Source organism: Nyctibius grandis, chromosome 3, assembly GCF_013368605.1.
Source record: "Nyctibius grandis isolate bNycGra1 chromosome 3, bNycGra1.pri, whole genome shotgun sequence".
In the NCBI taxonomy this organism is placed as follows: domain Eukaryota; kingdom Metazoa; phylum Chordata; class Aves; order Nyctibiiformes; family Nyctibiidae; genus Nyctibius; species Nyctibius grandis.
Genome location: NC_090660.1, coordinates 114264347 through 114281868, shown reverse-complemented (window position 1 = coordinate 114281868; position 17522 = coordinate 114264347). Strand labels below are relative to the sequence as shown.

Below are 17522 nucleotides of genomic sequence, written 5' to 3'. Positions count from 1 at the left end.
CCGTGGAGAAGAGGAGGGGGGGGATGAGACCCGCGCTGTGAGTCCGGAGCGTTGTGTCCTTCCGCGCTGCCGTTCTCTTCCCCCCCCCGCCCCCGCCGCGCGTGGTCCGCGCCGCCCCCACAACCCCCCGCGCGCGGAACGGCCCCTCCCTTTGCCTGGTGGAGGCCGAGCGGAGCGGAGGCGCTTGCGGCCTGGCCTGGCCCAGCCCAGCACTGCCGGTGAGTCCTGCCCCACCCCCCCCCCCCCCCCCCCCCGCCCTCACCGGGCTCCCCGCTGCCCGAGGCCCTTCACCCTCCTCCGGAGGCCTCGGTAATGGGAGTTTTGGGGGTCCCTTGTACCTGTGACAGCGCTGAGGTGGGAGGTGTGGGAGCCCCTCGTGGTCTGTGGGGTCCTTTTCTGCTCGTGGAAGGGGTTGTGGGGGCTCCTCACGGTCCGTTGGGGTCCCTTTCTTCTCTCACAGTCCCCAGAAAGGAGATTATGATCACCCCACCCGATTATCCGTGGGGTCCTTTCCTGCTCATAGGCCAGGGGAAGGGGGTTTTGGGGGTACCTCGTTATTGGTGGGGCCTCTTTCGTCATAGTGGCGGGGAGGGGGGAGTTATGAGGGAGCCTCGTTATATGGGGGAGTGTCTTCCCCTGTCACAGTCTCAAGAGAAGGGAGGTTGTGGGGTTGCCCCATCGTCTGTGTGATCCTTTCCTCTTCATGGCCTCGGGAACTGGGGTGAGACCCGTCCCCATTATCTGTGGCGTCCCTTCCACTCCCCCCGGAGTCCTGAGCAAGGCTTAGAGGGCCCTTGCTCTTTGGGATTATTTTACCTTTAAGTCCCAGGGAATAGTGTGGCGATGCATCCTCCTGTGCTCCCCACAATCTCTTAGGTCCCTTTCCTCTTAATAGGTCTGGGAAGGGGGTTGTAGAAGGCCCCCCCCCATTCCCTGTGGGGTCTTTCCTCCCCTCACACCCCAGGAAAGGAGGCTGTGGGGGACCCTCCTTGTCTGTGAGATCCATTTTCCCCTCCCAGGTCTAGGGCAGGGGGGTTGTAGGGTTCTCCCCTCTATGTGGGGTCCTTTCCACCTTGCAGGCTTTAGGTAGGTGGTTGCAAGAGCATCCCATTATGGGTGTAAGGTCTGGGTGGGCTGATGCTGGAGATCTCCCTAAACCTAAACCCAGTTTTTGGGAGGGAGGGCAGGTTTCCTTTCTTTTGGGGTGCTGGTTTTGGGGATACTCCTGCTATATCCAGCCTCATCCCTTCAAGTCTTGGGGGTCAGTGCAGTTCCTGCCCTGGTAGGGAGGGGAGTTTAGGGGATGCCCCTGTCCCCAGCAGCTCTGAGTGTCTTGGGGGTCAGTGCAGTTCCTGCCCTGGTAGGGAGGGGAGTTTAGGGGATGCCCCTGTCCCCAGCAGCTCTGAGTGCATTGGGGGTCTGCTCTTCTCCTGATTCCTCATCTTGGCAAGGGTTTCTTGTCGAGTCGCCTGCTGCAAAGAGCAACTCGAGCTGCTGCCCTGTAACTGAAGCAGTGGCCTCATCCAGCCCGTGACCCAGCACCCTTAGCTGCTTCTCCAGACTTAGTGTGGCACTGGGAGCCCTATAATGTCAGGCCCCCCTGCTGTCCTGCCCTTCTTCTGTAGGTGCACCGGGGTTCTGCTCATCTCACCTCTCCATGTCCTGGTGTTCCCAACCCCTCTGTAACCTTGGCAGTGCCTCTGACAGCCTGTTCTGCTCTTTCTGCTTTTCCTTTTTGTTTTAACCACGGCTCGCTCAGGAGGTATCTATTTCAAAACTAAATTTGGGGAGGAGTAGTTGTGCGGAGGCTGCTAATGTGCTCTCTGGGGGGTTGTGAAGGATTACAGCAGCAGCTAAAGTTGCTGAGGCCGCTACAGTCTGTCATTCCTCCCCTCCTGGTGCTCACTGAAATCAATATGGATTTGTTCTTTCATGTCTAAATCCTCGGTGTTTTGGGATTGATTGTCATCTGATGTTCACAATCCTGTCGTGCTCGGTGTGGAGGAGAAAATAACTTTGCTTGGCTGTCTGGCTGTAATTCTTTCCTCTGCTTTTCTAGGTGTGCCTTCTTTCTCCCTGACCTTGCAGGTATGCCTTTTTTCTCTTCGCCTAAGCTGTTTGTTTTCAACTACGTTGCTTTTTCTTGTGAAGGTGACTTCTTTCCTGTCTTTTCCCTACTGCTGATTTCCCCTGTCCTTGATTTATCTCTTCATTAGCAAGCAGCAGCGTTGTTGCTTGGAGCAAAGAATCGCGTTTTTAGGTGATCAAGGTTGGGAGTCGTTGTCTTTTCCTTGGCTAAAGGTTAGTGTGGAGCTTTATATTATAGCAAAGGAGATGAAGGTGGTTCCTCTCCTGTGTCCTGCTGTTTTGAGCCACTGGCTGCAGCTCGTGAGCTGGGGGAGGGCGCCAGTGCAGGGAGCTGAACCAGCAGAAGAGCAATACTACACAAGCATTAATATTTTCTTTTGCTTTAGCTGCCTGTTTTTAAGTGCCAGTGTTGAGGAGGGGGTGGATTTGCTCCCTTCAGCTACAAGAGGCCGTTAGACCCTCCGGTGTGAAACCAGCCTCGGCTCTTTTAACTCTGAATTGCCAAAAATAAAAAGCAGAGTTGATGCCTTGCCTTTGCTGTAGAGTGGGTAGGTGCGAGGCAGCTGTGTCTGGTGCCTAAATTCCTAGCTGAAATGGCTCTCATTTTTGTGCAGGAGTGCAGCGGTTTTGGGAAGAGGAGAAGCATTTTGCTAGGAAGGCAGTGCAGATGTCTTGAGTGTGGTGTAGCCCAGGTGCTGTTCTGAGGCTGTAGAAAGGAACAAGCGAGTGCCCGTGGACCTTCTTGCTCCTCTCTGTTCCATGTCTGACATCAAATGGGCCCTTTCTGGGTTTTCTGGCATTTATTTTTCGGGCTGTTGCTGTGTTCAGGAGCTTCTGGTGGGGAGGCTGGTGTGACATGTGATAGGACAGGAGCACTAAATATAGAACCACGTTGGCCTGGTCAAAATCAGCTGTGCCAGGGTAAGTAAACGCGCAGATGGAGGATTGGGACAGGATCTCCTGTAGTGAGAACCTGTCAGTGCTGGGCTGGGGGAAGAGCGACTGGTGTTGGCGTGGTTGCTGCTTGGACCAGCAGAAATTTCTTGCCTCGCCTTTGGGGCTGCGTCCATGGGGTGTTTTTGGGGTCGAAGCACAGCAAGCTGCCCTGTGTCTCTATCATCCTGTGTCCCCTGGTGCCACCTGATGCCCATTTTGGATGTCTTCTCTGAAGAAACAAGTTGAACTGTGACTATAATCATCCCCTCTTCGTTATGGCTTGCAGAAAGCAGCTGTCACATCCCTCCAGAAATCAGTGACGGATGAGATTTGCTGCTCTTGCTCATCTAAAGATACTTTTTCAAGGTTATTGGAAATATTTTAAGCCACATCGAACTGTTAAATTATTTCTGGGAGAGCTGCTTTCAAATTGTGGTGCTGCCTGACTTTAACTTTACTTTTTTTTTGGCTACAGCCTTAGGCTGATGTATTATATGCTTTTGTTTTACTGACTTTTGAAAAAGTAGCTAGACTTTAGGGGATCATGCAGCCAAATAGCTGAAGTCCAAAGCTTGTTTTTGATTTACAGAACAATAGAGACCTTTTCACTGCCTATTTTTAACTTTATGCATTTCCCTGCAGCGCTGGAAGTGCAGCAGAGATATGTTCTGGCTTGAAATACCCAGGATGTGGTGACAAGACAGGACCAAGCCCAAAGCTCTGAAGCAGTAGCTGTGACTAAAAATTCTTTCAGGTTTTTGTAAGCCCTCTTTGAGGGTCAGTGGGAGGCTTAAACATTGACTTGTGATTTTTTTGTTACTTGGGAGTATTTGGTTATTTGGCATCGATAAATAATAGCGTTTGCCTTTCCAGTGGCTTCATGCTTTGTAAAACACCCAGTAGATTGTCTGCGCTGTCACTGGAAAAGCAAAATTGTCCTGGGTACGCAGGAGACAGTCTCTAGTGCACGGAGTAAGAGCCCTTCTTATATTTGGGGCAAAGTCCAGGTGGCGGCCGCTCACTAGCGGTGTTCCCCAGGGCTCAGTTCTGGGGCCGGTGCTGTTCAATATCTTTATAGATGATCTAGACGTAGGGATTGAGTGCACCCTCAGCAAATTTGCAGATGACACCAAGGTGGGTGGGAGTGTCGATCTGCTGGAGGGTAGGAAGGCCCTGCAGAGGGATCTGGACAGGTTGGATAGATGGGCCGAGACCAACGGCATGAGGGTCAACAAGAACAAGTGCCGGGTCTTACACTTGGGCCACAACAACCCCCTGCAGCGCTACAGGCTGGGGGAAGAGTGGTTAGAAAGCGGCCCGGTGGAAAGAGACCTGGGGGTGCTGATCGACAGCCGGCTAAACATGAGCCAGCAGCGTGCCCAGGTGGCCAAGAAGGCCAATGGCATCCTGGCCTCTATTAGGAATAGCGTAGCCAGCCGGTCTGGGGAAGTGATTGTCCCTCTGTACTCAGCACTGGTGAGGCTGCACCTTGAATCCTGTGTCCAGTTCTGGGCCCCGCACTTCAAGAAAGATGTTGAGGTGTTGGAGCGAGTGCAGAGGAGGGCGACCAAGCTGGTGAAGGGTCTGGAGGGTCTGACCTCCGAGGAACGGCTGAGGGAGCTGGGGGTGTTTAGCCTGCAGAAGAGGAGGCTCAGAGGTGACCTTAGTGCAGTCTACAACTACCTGAAAGGAGGTTGTAGCGCAGTGGGAGTCGGCCTCTTCTCCCAGGCAACCAGCGATAGGACAAGAGGACACAGCCTCAAGCTTCACCAGGGGAAGTTCAGGTTGGACATGAGGAAGCATTTCTTCTCAGCAAGGGTCATTAGGCATTGGAAGGGGCTGCCCAGGGAGGTGGTGGAGTCACCATCTCTGGAAGGGTTTAAGAAAAGCCTGGCCATGGCACTTAGTGCCCTGGTCTAGTTGCCATGGTGGTGTCAGGGCAATGGTTGGACTCGATGATCCCAGAGGGCTCTTCCAACCTCATTGATTCTGTGATTCTGTGATTTTCCAACCCCTGCCATGGCAAGGGAGTTGGAACGAGATGATCTTTAAGGCCCTTTCATCCAAAACCTTTGAAGAGGTGAATTTTGTCCCTCCAGACATTTTCAGATCAGGTATCCTCCCTTTACTCTTTGTACTGTACTTGGCTGAAGCTGGATTGGGAGCTTGTGTCTTGTCTGGAGTAAATTTGTATGCTGGGAGAACTGGTAGTGCTCTGGTATTAATGGTCTGCAGCTCACATCTCTCATCAGGCTGTCTTCATCAGCTCAGGTGTAATTAAAATCCTTGTAGGTGCCTTTTCCCAGGTTCCTCTGGGAAAACTTAGGAACACAGAGTAGAAAAGAGATTGTTTTTATTCTATTTTTGCTTGTGTTTGTAAACTTCATTGAAAATCTGGTCTTTATCATAACTGAACCTAAGGTTTGGGCCCCTCATGGAAACAAATAGGTGCTGCAAGTATCTTAGACGTGTTTTCAGGATATGATACTGCTGCTTGTTGTGGTAAATTCCCTTTACGAAGATTTTCCTTGGTAATAATCTTCATAAAAAAAACAACACTTGAATTTCTGTGAGCCAGGTTTGATGGGGCACGTTTGTGGTCATTTTGGTGTGGGGGTTTGTGTTGCTTCCTTGCAAAAATCCCCTTTTATTATACATGTAATGTTGAATTAGTGACACGAGAAGCTGTGTCTCGTCAGGCTTTGTAGGTGTAGCTTGTAGGTACGACTCTGTGTAAGTCTTAAATTCTACCATGAGTTTTCACATGTCACGTTGATGCTCTTCCTGAAAAATTAGTAGGCTGAGTATTTGTGCTAGTATTTTATTTCAGTCTCATTCATAGAATGTTGTATGGATCACTAACTTCTAGTAGAACTAACTGCAATCGTATGAATTAATTATTTGAGGTTATAATTAATTCTTTCAAGTATTTGCTGTTGGTGTTAATTACCTGAAACTGGGGGGACCTGAGCTTCACTTCTGCACCAGCTGACAGTATTGGTGTGGCAGTTGGGAGCCTTTCTGGCTGGTTCCCTGTTGTGATGAGTGGATCCTATTAGATATGTATATTTTTTTATTGCTTGTTATTGAAAATTAAAAGTAACTGAGTGTGTGTGGTGTTGGTTGATGAAGATAATGTAGTTCTGGAGAGTCAACCAGCTGTAAGTTTAATTAAATGCATTATATATGAGGGGAATTAATTCTATGATAATACATTTGGCTGTTGTCATTCTGTGTCCTTGCTGCGTCTCTGGGACTTGAAACTTATCTCTAACTTTATCTTTTTTCTTAATGCTATCATAGGAGCTAAAAAAGTAAGTACTCTCTAGTTGTCGTGTGGATTTTGCACTTGCTGGAAAATCAAAGGTATATAGACACAGATCTGATGCTTCTTAATAGACAGATTATTGCCCAGTTTTCTGATTTCCACTGGAAATAAGTGTACTTTTACAGGTTTGTTTTAATATCAACCTTGTCTCACTTTGATTCAAGGCAGTTCTTTGATTTGAGAGAACCTCCTGCTAAATGGAGTCCTCAATAACACACCTCACCCTTGAGATGAGTGACGTGGGGGCTGCAGCTCCAGGGCTTGAAGCTGTTTGCTTCAGGACTTGAGCAAAATCACCTATAATTAAAAAAAAATAAATTAAGCCCCAAATTTTAGTTCTGTTTTTGTCAAATGGTCGTGCTCTATGTGAAATGTTAATAGCTGTAATGCAAATTAAATATTAAAAGGCGTGACAGCTTGAGCTGTATTGAGTCTCCTCCAGGTTTCTTGTTACACTAGAGATTCTTCCTGAGATGCTTTAAGTAGTAACCTCCGAGTATAACACTACCTGTGTTGGATTAATGAAGTATTATTAATAAAGGATCTCCTTGAAGGCTATAGACTATGATTTTTCCTTGGGATAACTCGAATGTGAATGTAGAGCCAAGCAGAATGTGTAGGGATATTCTGTTTAGGAGTCCTTATTGACCTAAGTAACCTAAAAATTCAACTTTATTGGCAGTTTCAGTTGTGCTTTTTGCTTTTCCCATGGATTTTGTGCTGGCAAGTCACTGTGCTAGATCCAGACGGACGTTATTGTAGAACAAAGCGATGCCTTTGTGCGCGACGCTTTTAATTTGCATCATTGAATCCTTTTCCCTTCTGCCAGATGACTGAAATGCTGGTATTGCTTCAGCTGATGTTGTCACCCTCTAAGAATCCCATTTAAATTAGCATTTAAATTTAAATTTAAATTAAAGGTTATTTTTTAAAGGGGATGCCGTTTGCCACATAAGAATTTAAAAAAAATCTAAAATGTATTTATCCAGCGGCTGAGACAATCAGGAATATGCAGATGCCTCAATGATGGGTTTTTTTTACAGCACCAACATATTCTTGTACCTCAAAATAACTTGTGCAGGCTCTCTGTAGTAGCAGAGCTTATCTGAGGAGTAAACCCGAGTTACTCCTTGCTTATAGTATTGCTCCTACCTTGCAATGCGTGTGCTTCCAGCTGGGGTGTTTTTGATGGTGATGGTAACAAGCAGATTAATGTTTAATTTTTGTTTCTAGTTGTCTGGAGTAAGAAGTGTTTTATCACTCCATAACTGCTGTAAAATGCAAGAGAAGAGTGTAAAGTAAAACAAAGACTTCAAAATAAGTTTCAATTGAGATATTTTTAAATGTTTTTAGCGTATTGCAGTGTTTTCAGCAGTGGTGGAGGAGCAGTTTCACAACTCCAGTAAGAAGACGAAAGATCTACTTTTGCTTTTCCTAGTATTTTTTATAGTTTATGTAATATATATATTACATTGCTTTAATATTTTAAACTATATAAATATAAATTGAAAGTTTATAAAGGCAAAAGTGTTTACTTGTAATAATAGTTTATTGGTTTTACTGCTCTGTCAAGCCCTGCACTTGAAGCTTGTAAAATCTTCCAGGAATGGCTGGAATTATAAACCATCGACTGAAGTCTGGAGGATATTTCAGCTGTGTGTGAATTTTATTTGCCAACCTGTCAGAGAAAAAATTGTAGCTATAAAACTTGCAGCTGGAGAGCTGGCTTACAAGTAACTTCATTTCAAACCTTTATTTTTTTTTTTAACTCCAGGAATCAGACCATGTAGTCATGTTTGGCAGAGAGGTAGTTACCTCCTCCGTAGATATTTGAGCAGTACAGTAAATTCTGTACTTGGAAAGGTATTTCCTATACCATTTCCAATCTACACATACTTGAAACTTGTTTTTTTTTTTCCTAGTAAGGTATGAGTAGGGCAGGAAAACACAAAGTAGACGCAATATTTTTCATTTCAATAGAAGATTTTTGTGGTGAGCTCATTTAATCATGAGATCTCCAGCTCTTGGTCAGTTTTCATTTGGTGGTAACTGGGGTTTTAAAGCAAAACAGAGTCACAGTTTTTCAGTCAGCTCCCTCTGCTGACTTGTAGTAGCAAAACACAACTAGGTGTAAGCAATGACCTCTAAAGACACTCAAGAATTGGGACATCTTTTTTTTAGCCTTCCTAAATCAGTGCCTAATTGAGAATACCTAACAAGTAATTAAGGGCTAATCTACTAACTTGGTTAAATAACTTTAACTTTACCAGGGATTTAACAAAACCTTATTGTTGGTTTTTTTTTCCTGCCAGTTGTCTTCAAAAATGAAATTTGAAGTGCCTTCAAATAGTTTTTAAATAGTTATGTGCAGAATGCTTGTCAGAACAGCAGAAGTATTTTAGGAGGAAGCTTATTTTAACTTTGGAAACTGGATGTGTTTATGCAGTTTAATTAAAATTTATAACAAAAGAAATCGAACTAAATGCTTAGGCTCTTTACCATGAATAGTAATAGCACAAAAGCTTTTGATACTTATATTACTTAAAGAAATTACTAAAGTCTGATGCATGCCCTTGCTTTGTTTAGTTTTGCTGCAACTACATTGTTGTGCTTATCTTTTAATGCTGCCGCTCTTTGGAAGATGAGAAGAAGGAAATCTCCATGCCCGGTAGAAAAAGTATGGGTAGACAAGCACAAATATGATGAAGCAGAGAGACTGCATTACGAGAGAGAAGCGATGCTGGCTGCTGCGGCCCCGGAGGAGTGCCAGGAGGTAGAAGCTGTAAATGGAGTCTGCAACGATGACTCTGTTGAAGGTGAATTCAAGGGAGACCTGAAGAGAGCGAAGAACGGAAAGAAACAAAGGAAACGGAAGCGTTCTCCAAAACCCAAACCTGTGACCTCCAAGTTAGACTCTGTTCTGGCTGGTTTATCAGCTGACCATGTGTGGTTTGACAAGCCTGTCTATGATCAGGCTGAGAACGTGTACAGGCAAAAAATAGCAGATTGTCAGAACGAGGAGGCACCTGAGACTGCCCTAACCACTGAGCAGTCCACCTTAGTGGCCAGGTCAAAAGATGTCCAAGATATTCCTAAGCCGAGGATGCTTTTACCAGCCCTGCCCTGCTCCCATGGGAGTCTGGCTGCGTGTCACCACGTTGTTCAGGATGTCTGGGTCAACAAGTTTGACTTTGATAAGGCCGAGGAGGCGTTTATTGAAAAATCTCAGTTCTTTGTTCCTCCAAATGTCCTAACTGTCCTGTCTGTGTGGTCAAACGCTGGCAACGTTGGGCTGAGAACACCAGATGAGGGCTATGCTACAGCCCTGCCCACTCCTGCTACACCAAGCTTAGCTCCAGACGTCGTTGCTGATTCTGATTCCTCCTTCGTTACCGGTTTGCCTGGCTCTGCACACCAGACGGTAAATGGTAAGCCGCAGATTTCGAGCTTGCAGGCTCTCATGTCAGAGGTGTGGTTAGAGAAACCTCTCTATGATGATGCTGAGAAGAGCTTCTACGAGAACATGTTTGATGGTCATCCGTCGGGCAAAGTCAGACAGCAGCAACGCGGCTGCCCCGAAGCACTGAAGAACCAGCACGAGGACAGGGAGAACCACAGCGCTGGAAAGGAACCAGGCGTTGAACACGTGGAGATTGCTGCCAACTCTCTGCTTCCCAGTGATGCTGAGCAACCTTCGCCTACCTGCTTTTTTCTGCATGAGGACAACGAAACTATGTGGCTTAATAAGCTGACGTATGACAGTGCCGAGTCGCGATACTATGCAGCCAAGGCTCTGAAAATGGCAAGAGCAGGAGAGAGTACAGGGATGCAGGAGCCCGCAGTAGTAAAACCCTCCCAACCAGCTGCTTCTGCTGCGCCAGGAACAAAGTAGGAGAAGTTTATTCTGGGGTAACACTCACACATGCAAAACTGCTGGGTCAGGATTGAGCTGAAAGAATTTACATGTGTAGAACACGGGAGTCCTTTGTGTCTACAGGACAGCGTGCAGCTGTAAGGAGATGCTGCTCCTGAGCCAGGGAGGCTGGTTGTGGGCAGGGTGACTGGGTGGGGGAAGCTCCTTCAAGGAAACCCCTTCTCCTAATCAATGCTGGTGGCTAAAGGTAGTATTTAGGACAGAGGCGTAACGGTTTTAAACTGCAAGAGGGGAGATTTAGATTAAATATTATGAAGAAATTCTTTGCTGTGAGGGTGGTGAGAGCCTGGCCCAGGTTGCCCAGAGAAGCTGTGGCTGCCCCCTCCCTGGCAGTGTTCAAGGCCAGGTTGGATGGGGCTTGGGAGCAACATGGTTTAGTGGAAGGTGTCCCTGCCTGTGGCAGGGGGTTGGAACTAGATGATCTTTAAGGTCCCTTCCAACCCAAACCCAAACCAGTCTGGGATTCTGTTTGTGTGGTGCCAGAGATTAAGCCTTTAAAGTCAGAGCTGGGAGGTGAGCGAAGGTTTGACCCCCTCTTTACATGGTGGGAGGCTGAAGCTGCTCCTCTTTCTGTATTGCTATTGCATACAAAAAGCCATAAAAGTGAGAAGCTGGAGGGAGTAATTGTGTTTTAAACAGACCTCCTGAGACTGCAGGGGATGCAGCATTTCATCTTTGAATTTGAGAAATTAGTGGTGGTTATTTGCTGTGTATTTCTATTAAAATCCCACAAGGTCCTTCAGAGAAGCAATTATCCCCCATTCTCCTGCAGAGCACATAGGCCAGTCGTTGAGCTCTGTGCAAGACATGGCTACATTTGAGCATCCCTACCAGCATCCAGTTTGAAGAAGGCTTGGGGATGACAGTGAAATATAATTTAGGGCACCAGTCTGGCAGGAGCATGTGCTGTATTTGCTTCGTTGCGGGAGAAGCTTGCCTTTCTAATCTCTTAGACCATTTGATTTGGAAGATACTGTTAATTTTGGGACAGGACTAGCAGGATTACAGCTCGTTTGGTGTGTGTGTATGTAGCTGGGCAGGAAGAATTCATTCTCAAATTGTAGGTGACCTTCACGCTTGCAGTTATACATCAGTTTCCAGACAAACATTTAAAGGCTTCTTTCTAAGTCCTGGGTGAGATGCAGTATGATGCTACAGCTTCTGTCTTAAAAATATGCCTTTATATTATGGCTGCCTGAAGTCTGCTGCAGGGAGGGCTGTAACACCCTGGGAGCCTGTCCAAAGGCCAGTGCTTAGATGTTATTTTGCAGTGACTGATGTTCTTGGGGGGGAAAAAAGGCTCTTGGAGCGTCAGTCCTTATTTCTGACGCTTTTCATCCTTGAGTTTCTTAGGATTTGTTGGATGATTTTAAGGTCTTAATGTCAAGTGATGCAGGGGGTTACAGACAAGCTTTAGAGCACATGTGCCTTTCACCCTGTCCTGTGTGGGGTAATTTTCTCTTTAGTTGGACAAAACTAGATGTTTGGTCATACCTTTCACCCTTCCACCGGGAAAGTCCATGTGTCTTTGTAAAATATGTGGCATAAGTTTGTCTGCAACTGGGATTCTTTATTGATGGTACTGGTTGGCAGCTCAAGCAGGGTCTTGGAGGGTTGAGTGCTGGGAATGGCTTCAGTGAGGAGGACCTGTGTGGTGTGGTGGCCTCTTCTGAGTGGGTAGATGAGAAGGGTGCTTGTTTTGCAGAAGACTCATCTGTTGGAAGTGTTTTACTGGAGAGCTGTGGGGTTTTGAGCTGATAGGCACAGGGTTTGTGGGTTACTCCCTGTTGTGTGGTGGAACCTGGTAATGGTGTGGTTTTGTGGTGAGAGCAGGGACTGAGCATCACAACCTCCTCAACCTGATCTTGGCTCTCTTAGCTGTCCCCTGGCTTGAAATAAGGACACGTCTTCTCTTACTGTTGCAAGGGCTCCATCATTTACCTTCAAGTTCAGAAATTAAACAACCTTTGGAAGCTGTTGCACTGAAGAAAAATAACTTACACCATTTCCCAGCAGCGTTAGGGTGGTTTATGCTGTTCCTCCTCGTATTGACATTAGGAAGACTTTCTTTTCAGAAAGGGTCATTAGCCATTGGAAGGGGCTGCCCAGGGAGGTGGTGGAGTCACCATCTCTGGGGGGGTTTAAGAAAAGCCTGGACATGGCACTTAGTGCCCTGGTCTAGTTGCCATGGTGTTGTCAGGGCAATGGTTGGACTCGATGATCCCAGAGGGCTCTTCCAACCTGGTTGATTCTGTGTCTGGCCCTTGCAAGTGTTGCATTGCTGATGATTTTAATTTCTGAACGATTGCAGCAGCTTCCAAAAGGGCATGTGTGTAAATAGTGTGTGTGTATCTGGATTCCTGGAGGCTTGTCGGTGTCAGGCAATACACTGTGCCAGGCTGTTTCTTACAGGAGGATTCGGTGAATCATGGTGTGACCAGGTAGAGACACGTAGTAGCCTAAGACAGTCAACAGTTGCTGTCAATACGGTTGAGTCGTGTCCAAGGAAGACTGAAATGCATTTAAATTTGTGAGCTGTGGTGTCAGGAGCTGCCTGTCGCATGTATGTGGCCGCTTGGAGCTGTGTATTCTTAGTCTTTGGTTTCACTGTGGCCAGGTGTTTTAAGAATTAAAAGCATTATTCCCTTTTTTGATTCTCATACACAAGACATCTTTCTTAGTAGCAGACTCCAGCGTGTCCAGAGAAAATCCTGCTCTGGAAACTATTTTTTGGTGGAAGCAGGTAGAGATCAGCTGATTTATTCTGTCCCTACTTGGGGTTCTGTCACTAAATGCAGGTCAGGCCAGACAGACGGGTGGGTGATTAGACTGCCCTGCTTTCTTAATAGGATCCTGTTTACTTAAAGCTTTCCACTGGTGGGGGAACGGCGAGGCAGAGAGCTGCAGGCACAGCTCTTTGGGGGAAGAAAACACTCCTCTGACAAGCTCCTTGCAAGCTGCTGACCTTAAGTACTTTTAGGAACTCACTTTGGGTTGTTTTTTTTTCCTTTCTGCAGAAAAATGGCAGTCGACTTCTTTTTGCATGAGAAGATCTGGTTTGAGAAGTACAAGTACGACGATGCTGAGAGAAGATACTATGAGCAGATGAACGGGCCAGTTGGCAGCCCTTCACGCCAGCAGGTAACGCTTGTTCTCAGGTGGGGTTGGGCAGAGTGCTGGAGCTTTAAGAGCCAGTACAGAGCGGGTGAAAGGACACGATCCACCTGACTTTTGTATTATTTCCACTCTGGGTGCTGCTTTTTCCAAGTGTGAGAGTCTTTTCTGGAGCTCTCTAAGCCTGCACCTGGTTATGACCCTTTTTGCCCTTTCAAAGACCATCTTCTGTGGCCTGTGAAGAATTTTTCCCGTACAACCAGTGTACTGGGAGATCAGACACCCTTGTAACAACAGTTATAGGTTGCAGCAGTTACTTTTAATCTTTTCAGGCTGCTATGATAGGGCACGGATGCTGTGATCTAATGGGGGCACAGTTTGAGCCGTAAGCCCCGAGAGCTGCAGATCTTTTGACTGGGTTGGGTGAAGAATTGACCTGTCCCCATTCAGCCAGGGAAGATGCTGTTTTACTGTGGTTTTGGAGCAGCCAAGCTTCCCTTGGCAAGGGATATAGTGGGTATATATGACATGATGGTTGAAGAGAGGTACCATGGCTCCAAAGAGACCAGGAATTATGTTCCTCTTTTTTTTCTACCCCCTGAAATATTCAGTGTGCTTCTGCAGAAGACTGCATCACAGTACTGGTGAGTTGGGGGGAGCAGGTGGAGGGGAAGCCTGGTGCTGCTGCAGCACACCTGAGCTGAAGTAGTTCAAGCTTAAATATTAGCTCGAAATTATTACTGTTTAAAGGTACAGAGCTATCCTCACTTCTTCCTGCTACGTAAAGAGCTGTTGACTGCTTATGCATTTGGTTGGTTATGTAGAAAGCTGCTTAGAGTTTTAAATGGCTGTCTTGCAAGTGTTTAAGGGGAAGCTTTTTCCTTAAGTAATAGCTTCTAGGCACACTCTGTCTATTCCTGCTGCCCATGGTAGTATAGTGGTTGCACAGCACCTGGGACACTTGCATAAAAATTAGAAGCTATAGGTGAGCTGCTGCTGAGGCTGCACCTCAAATCCTGTATTCATTTTTGGGCCACTCACTACAAGGAAGACATTGAGGTGCTGGAGTGAGTCCAGAGAAGGGCAACAGGGCTGGGGAAGGGTCTGGAGCACAAGTGTGATGAGGAGCAGCTGAGGGACCTGGGGGGGTTCAGCATGGAGAAAAGGAGGCTGAGGGGAGACCTCCTCGCTCTCTACAACTGCCTGAAAGGAGGGTGTAGCGAGGGGGGTCAGTCTCTTCTCCCAGGTTACAAGCGATAGGATGAGAGGAAATGGCCTCAAGTTGCACCAGGGGATGTTTAGATTGGAGATCAGGGACAATTTCTTCATGGAAAGGGTTGTCAAGCACTGGAACAGGCTGCCCAGGGCAGTGGTGGAGTCCCCATCCCTGGAGGGATTTAAAAGCCGTGTAGATGTGGTGCTGAGGGACATGGGTTAGTGGTGGGCTTGGCAGTGCTGGGTTAAGGGTTGGACTTGATGATCTTAAAGGTCCTTTCCAACCAAAACCATTCTATGATTTTATGAGTGCTTGAGGTAGATGTTAAAGTACAAACCTCTGCAGTGCTCTTAGAAGAACAGTTAAGACTATTTCACGCCACATAAGGAGCTTCCAGTGAAGAAGTTCTACCTGCGAGAGGTGGTGTGAAGGTTCTGGTGGAGTTTCTGCAGCTGTTTGTCAGCCACTTCCCTGCTGAGGAAAAAGACCCACACTCCTTAAAACCTTCCTGCTACCTGGAGGTGGTATCTACCTGAATGTGTCCAGGCTGTTGCTCTTCTATGGTCTATCTGACACGGGGTTTTGGGCCTGTGAGCAGTTTCATGTCTGGTCTTGCTTGTGGGATTGCAGTCTGGGAGAGGTGAGGAGTGAATGAATCATGGAAACTGATTTTGTGCCCTAAGAAAGGGAATTTTCCAAATCCAGGCTAAGGCATGGCAGCAGGAGGATGAAGGGAATAAAAATTTGTGCTGCTGTACTCTGGGTCATATTTTTTTTGGATAGAAGACTTCAGTTAGGGCTGTCACTTCTTGCCTAAAAGCAATGACAGGTCATACTACGAAAAAGAGCTGCCTAACGATAGATCTCTGAGGAGTCCTGAAGTGACTCCAGCCCTCTGCCTGGCTGGCAGCTGTCCAAACAGTTCAGGGTAATAATAGAGAATTTGAAAAGCTCTTGACTGAGTGATCTTCTGGACGTGTGGCCTGATGTGACCAGGGATTGCAGTTGGTGCTGCTTGATTTAGATCCAATCCTTGCAGCTAATTTTGCAATACTTGCTGAATCATTGGAAGGAACCCTCCCTCACTATTACCCCCCACCCTTTTTTTTTAACTTCCCTGACCACTTTCCCATGTTTCATATTTTTTAAAAAAAATCTTGGTTCTTTCTGCGCTGTTTGCAGGAGAACGGAGCCAGCACGATCCTACGCGACATTGCCAGAGCCAGGGAGAATATCCAGAAATCGCTGGCCGGAGTGAGTACCCAAGCTCTCTCACCAGCTGGCTACCCGCAACCATTTTTAGCTGTGGTGCATCTCACAGAAACTGTGACTAGTTCATAGATTGTGTGGCTTCTGGTTTTTAAGTTAGAGGAGAAGACTAAGGTGTGCAGTGCTGTGTACCACCAGCATAGCTCCATCCGATCAAGAGCACCATTACTACTAGAGTGCATGCTGCTTACCTGCTTGCTAGCCTGCAGTGCTTTTTAAAACTAACTGGATTTGGGTTAAAAGTCTCCAACTGTGCATTTCTTTACTTTTTCTCCTGGCAGAATGCTAGAGTTTGTTCCCACAAGTCTTATCTAACAAGTTACAAGTCACTGTTCAGATAACCTTGCTGAGTAGCAAAGCACTGAGCTGCCAGCAGGAGTGTGTGTGTCTCTCTTGGGGTACACTGAGCTGCCACCTTCTCTTTCCTGTTTTGCTTTCAGTTTAGGGTATGTGCAAAAAAATGGTCTCTTCCATCTGCTGCATCTGGGGAATTCAACTTGGCTACTAGACCATCCTGTAGAGGTTCAGTAACATCCTTTCTGGAGGTGTTTTTGTGCAGATAGCACTGCTAAAAACTCTTTAATTTTTCAAGAGGAAGCTGAGATCTGAAATTAATAAGTGGACTGGTTTAATGGATGAAGAAAATTCACAGAATACTGCCCATGTGTCTTGGTTTCTTACCTCTGCAGTGGGACTACTACTTACCTGCACCTATGTCCCATCTGAGGGTGTCCATCCTTTATTGATTTGGCCTCATAACTCCCTCTTGGGGTATTTAACCCCCTCAGGCTCTATCTAGATCAGTCCAATAACACGAAATCTAGCCTTTCCCAAGGGGAATATTTCATATTCCTCCTTAACACAAGCAGAAAGGAGCTGTACATTTGGGGTGAATGTGGAGGAATTAAGCTAATTGCTTTCGCCATGGTGGTCTCACTGTGCCTGTTGAACTCAACACTACAAAACCAACTTCTCCAACCCCTTGTCTGAGTGATCTGAGATACTCAGTACTGCACTGGAAACTTGGAATTGGATGAGGAAAAGCAGGGCAAATTTGATGAAAGGATGGTGGGGAAGGATTAAATTTGGTTAGATTCTGTGGTCCCAATTTACAGCATGGGAATCAATGGAAAGCTGGGACATCTTAGCAATATTAAAACCAAACCAAAAAACGTTGAGGAAGAAAATAGTTGAACATATTCTAATGCTCGTGTCTTACTTCAGCATCAGTATTTCAGCCAACAGATTAGAGAAGATTTTCCTGAACTGGCTCATTTAAGTTAAAATCTGAAATAATATGGTTGGGCTTTTGGTAGAGACTGTCAGCCCCCGTCAAAGGCTTTTAGTTTGACTTCAGTAAGGCAAATATGTGGGGAAATGAGCCCCCATCCCAAACAGGGTTGGAGAACTCTCTGCACAGATAGTGTGAAATGCCTTTGGAAAGACCTTTTCAAGCTGGGCAAGGTTGCTGCTTCCCTCCAAGACCTGCCTCCTCCAGGAGCAGAGGCTGGATGTGGTGAGTAGGGACAGGAAACCTAAATAAAAATCATGTTGCAGTGCTGCTGGTCTGCCCTGAAGGCATATTCTCATCTTGTAGAACAGTCTGTGGTTTGCCAAAGAGGAGGAGTTTCTTGCCT

The 17522-nt window shown here is 46.6% G+C and overlaps 1 protein-coding gene across 8 annotated transcripts in view; it reads left to right on the top strand.

Annotated features, from left to right (window-relative positions):
* The first annotated feature begins 134 nt into the window (after window positions 1-134).
* Window positions 135-17522, top strand: part of EEF1D (eukaryotic translation elongation factor 1 delta) — a 29389-nt gene continuing 12001 nt past the window's right edge. For 3 of the 8 annotated variants that reach the window (XM_068397161.1, XM_068397160.1, XM_068397159.1), the window contains exons 1-5: window positions 141-218; window positions 2060-2088; window positions 8994-10240; window positions 13304-13427; window positions 15799-15870. In XM_068397161.1, the coding sequence (XP_068253262.1) occupies window positions 8994-10240; window positions 13304-13427; window positions 15799-15870 (1443 nt within the window). In that variant the 5' untranslated portion in view covers window positions 141-218; window positions 2060-2088. Of the gene's footprint in view, window positions 219-2059; window positions 2089-8993; window positions 10241-13300; window positions 13428-15798; window positions 15871-17522 lie in introns of all 8 variants that reach the window. The other 5 variants (XM_068397165.1, XM_068397164.1, XM_068397162.1 and 2 more) reach the window with 5 other exon arrangements.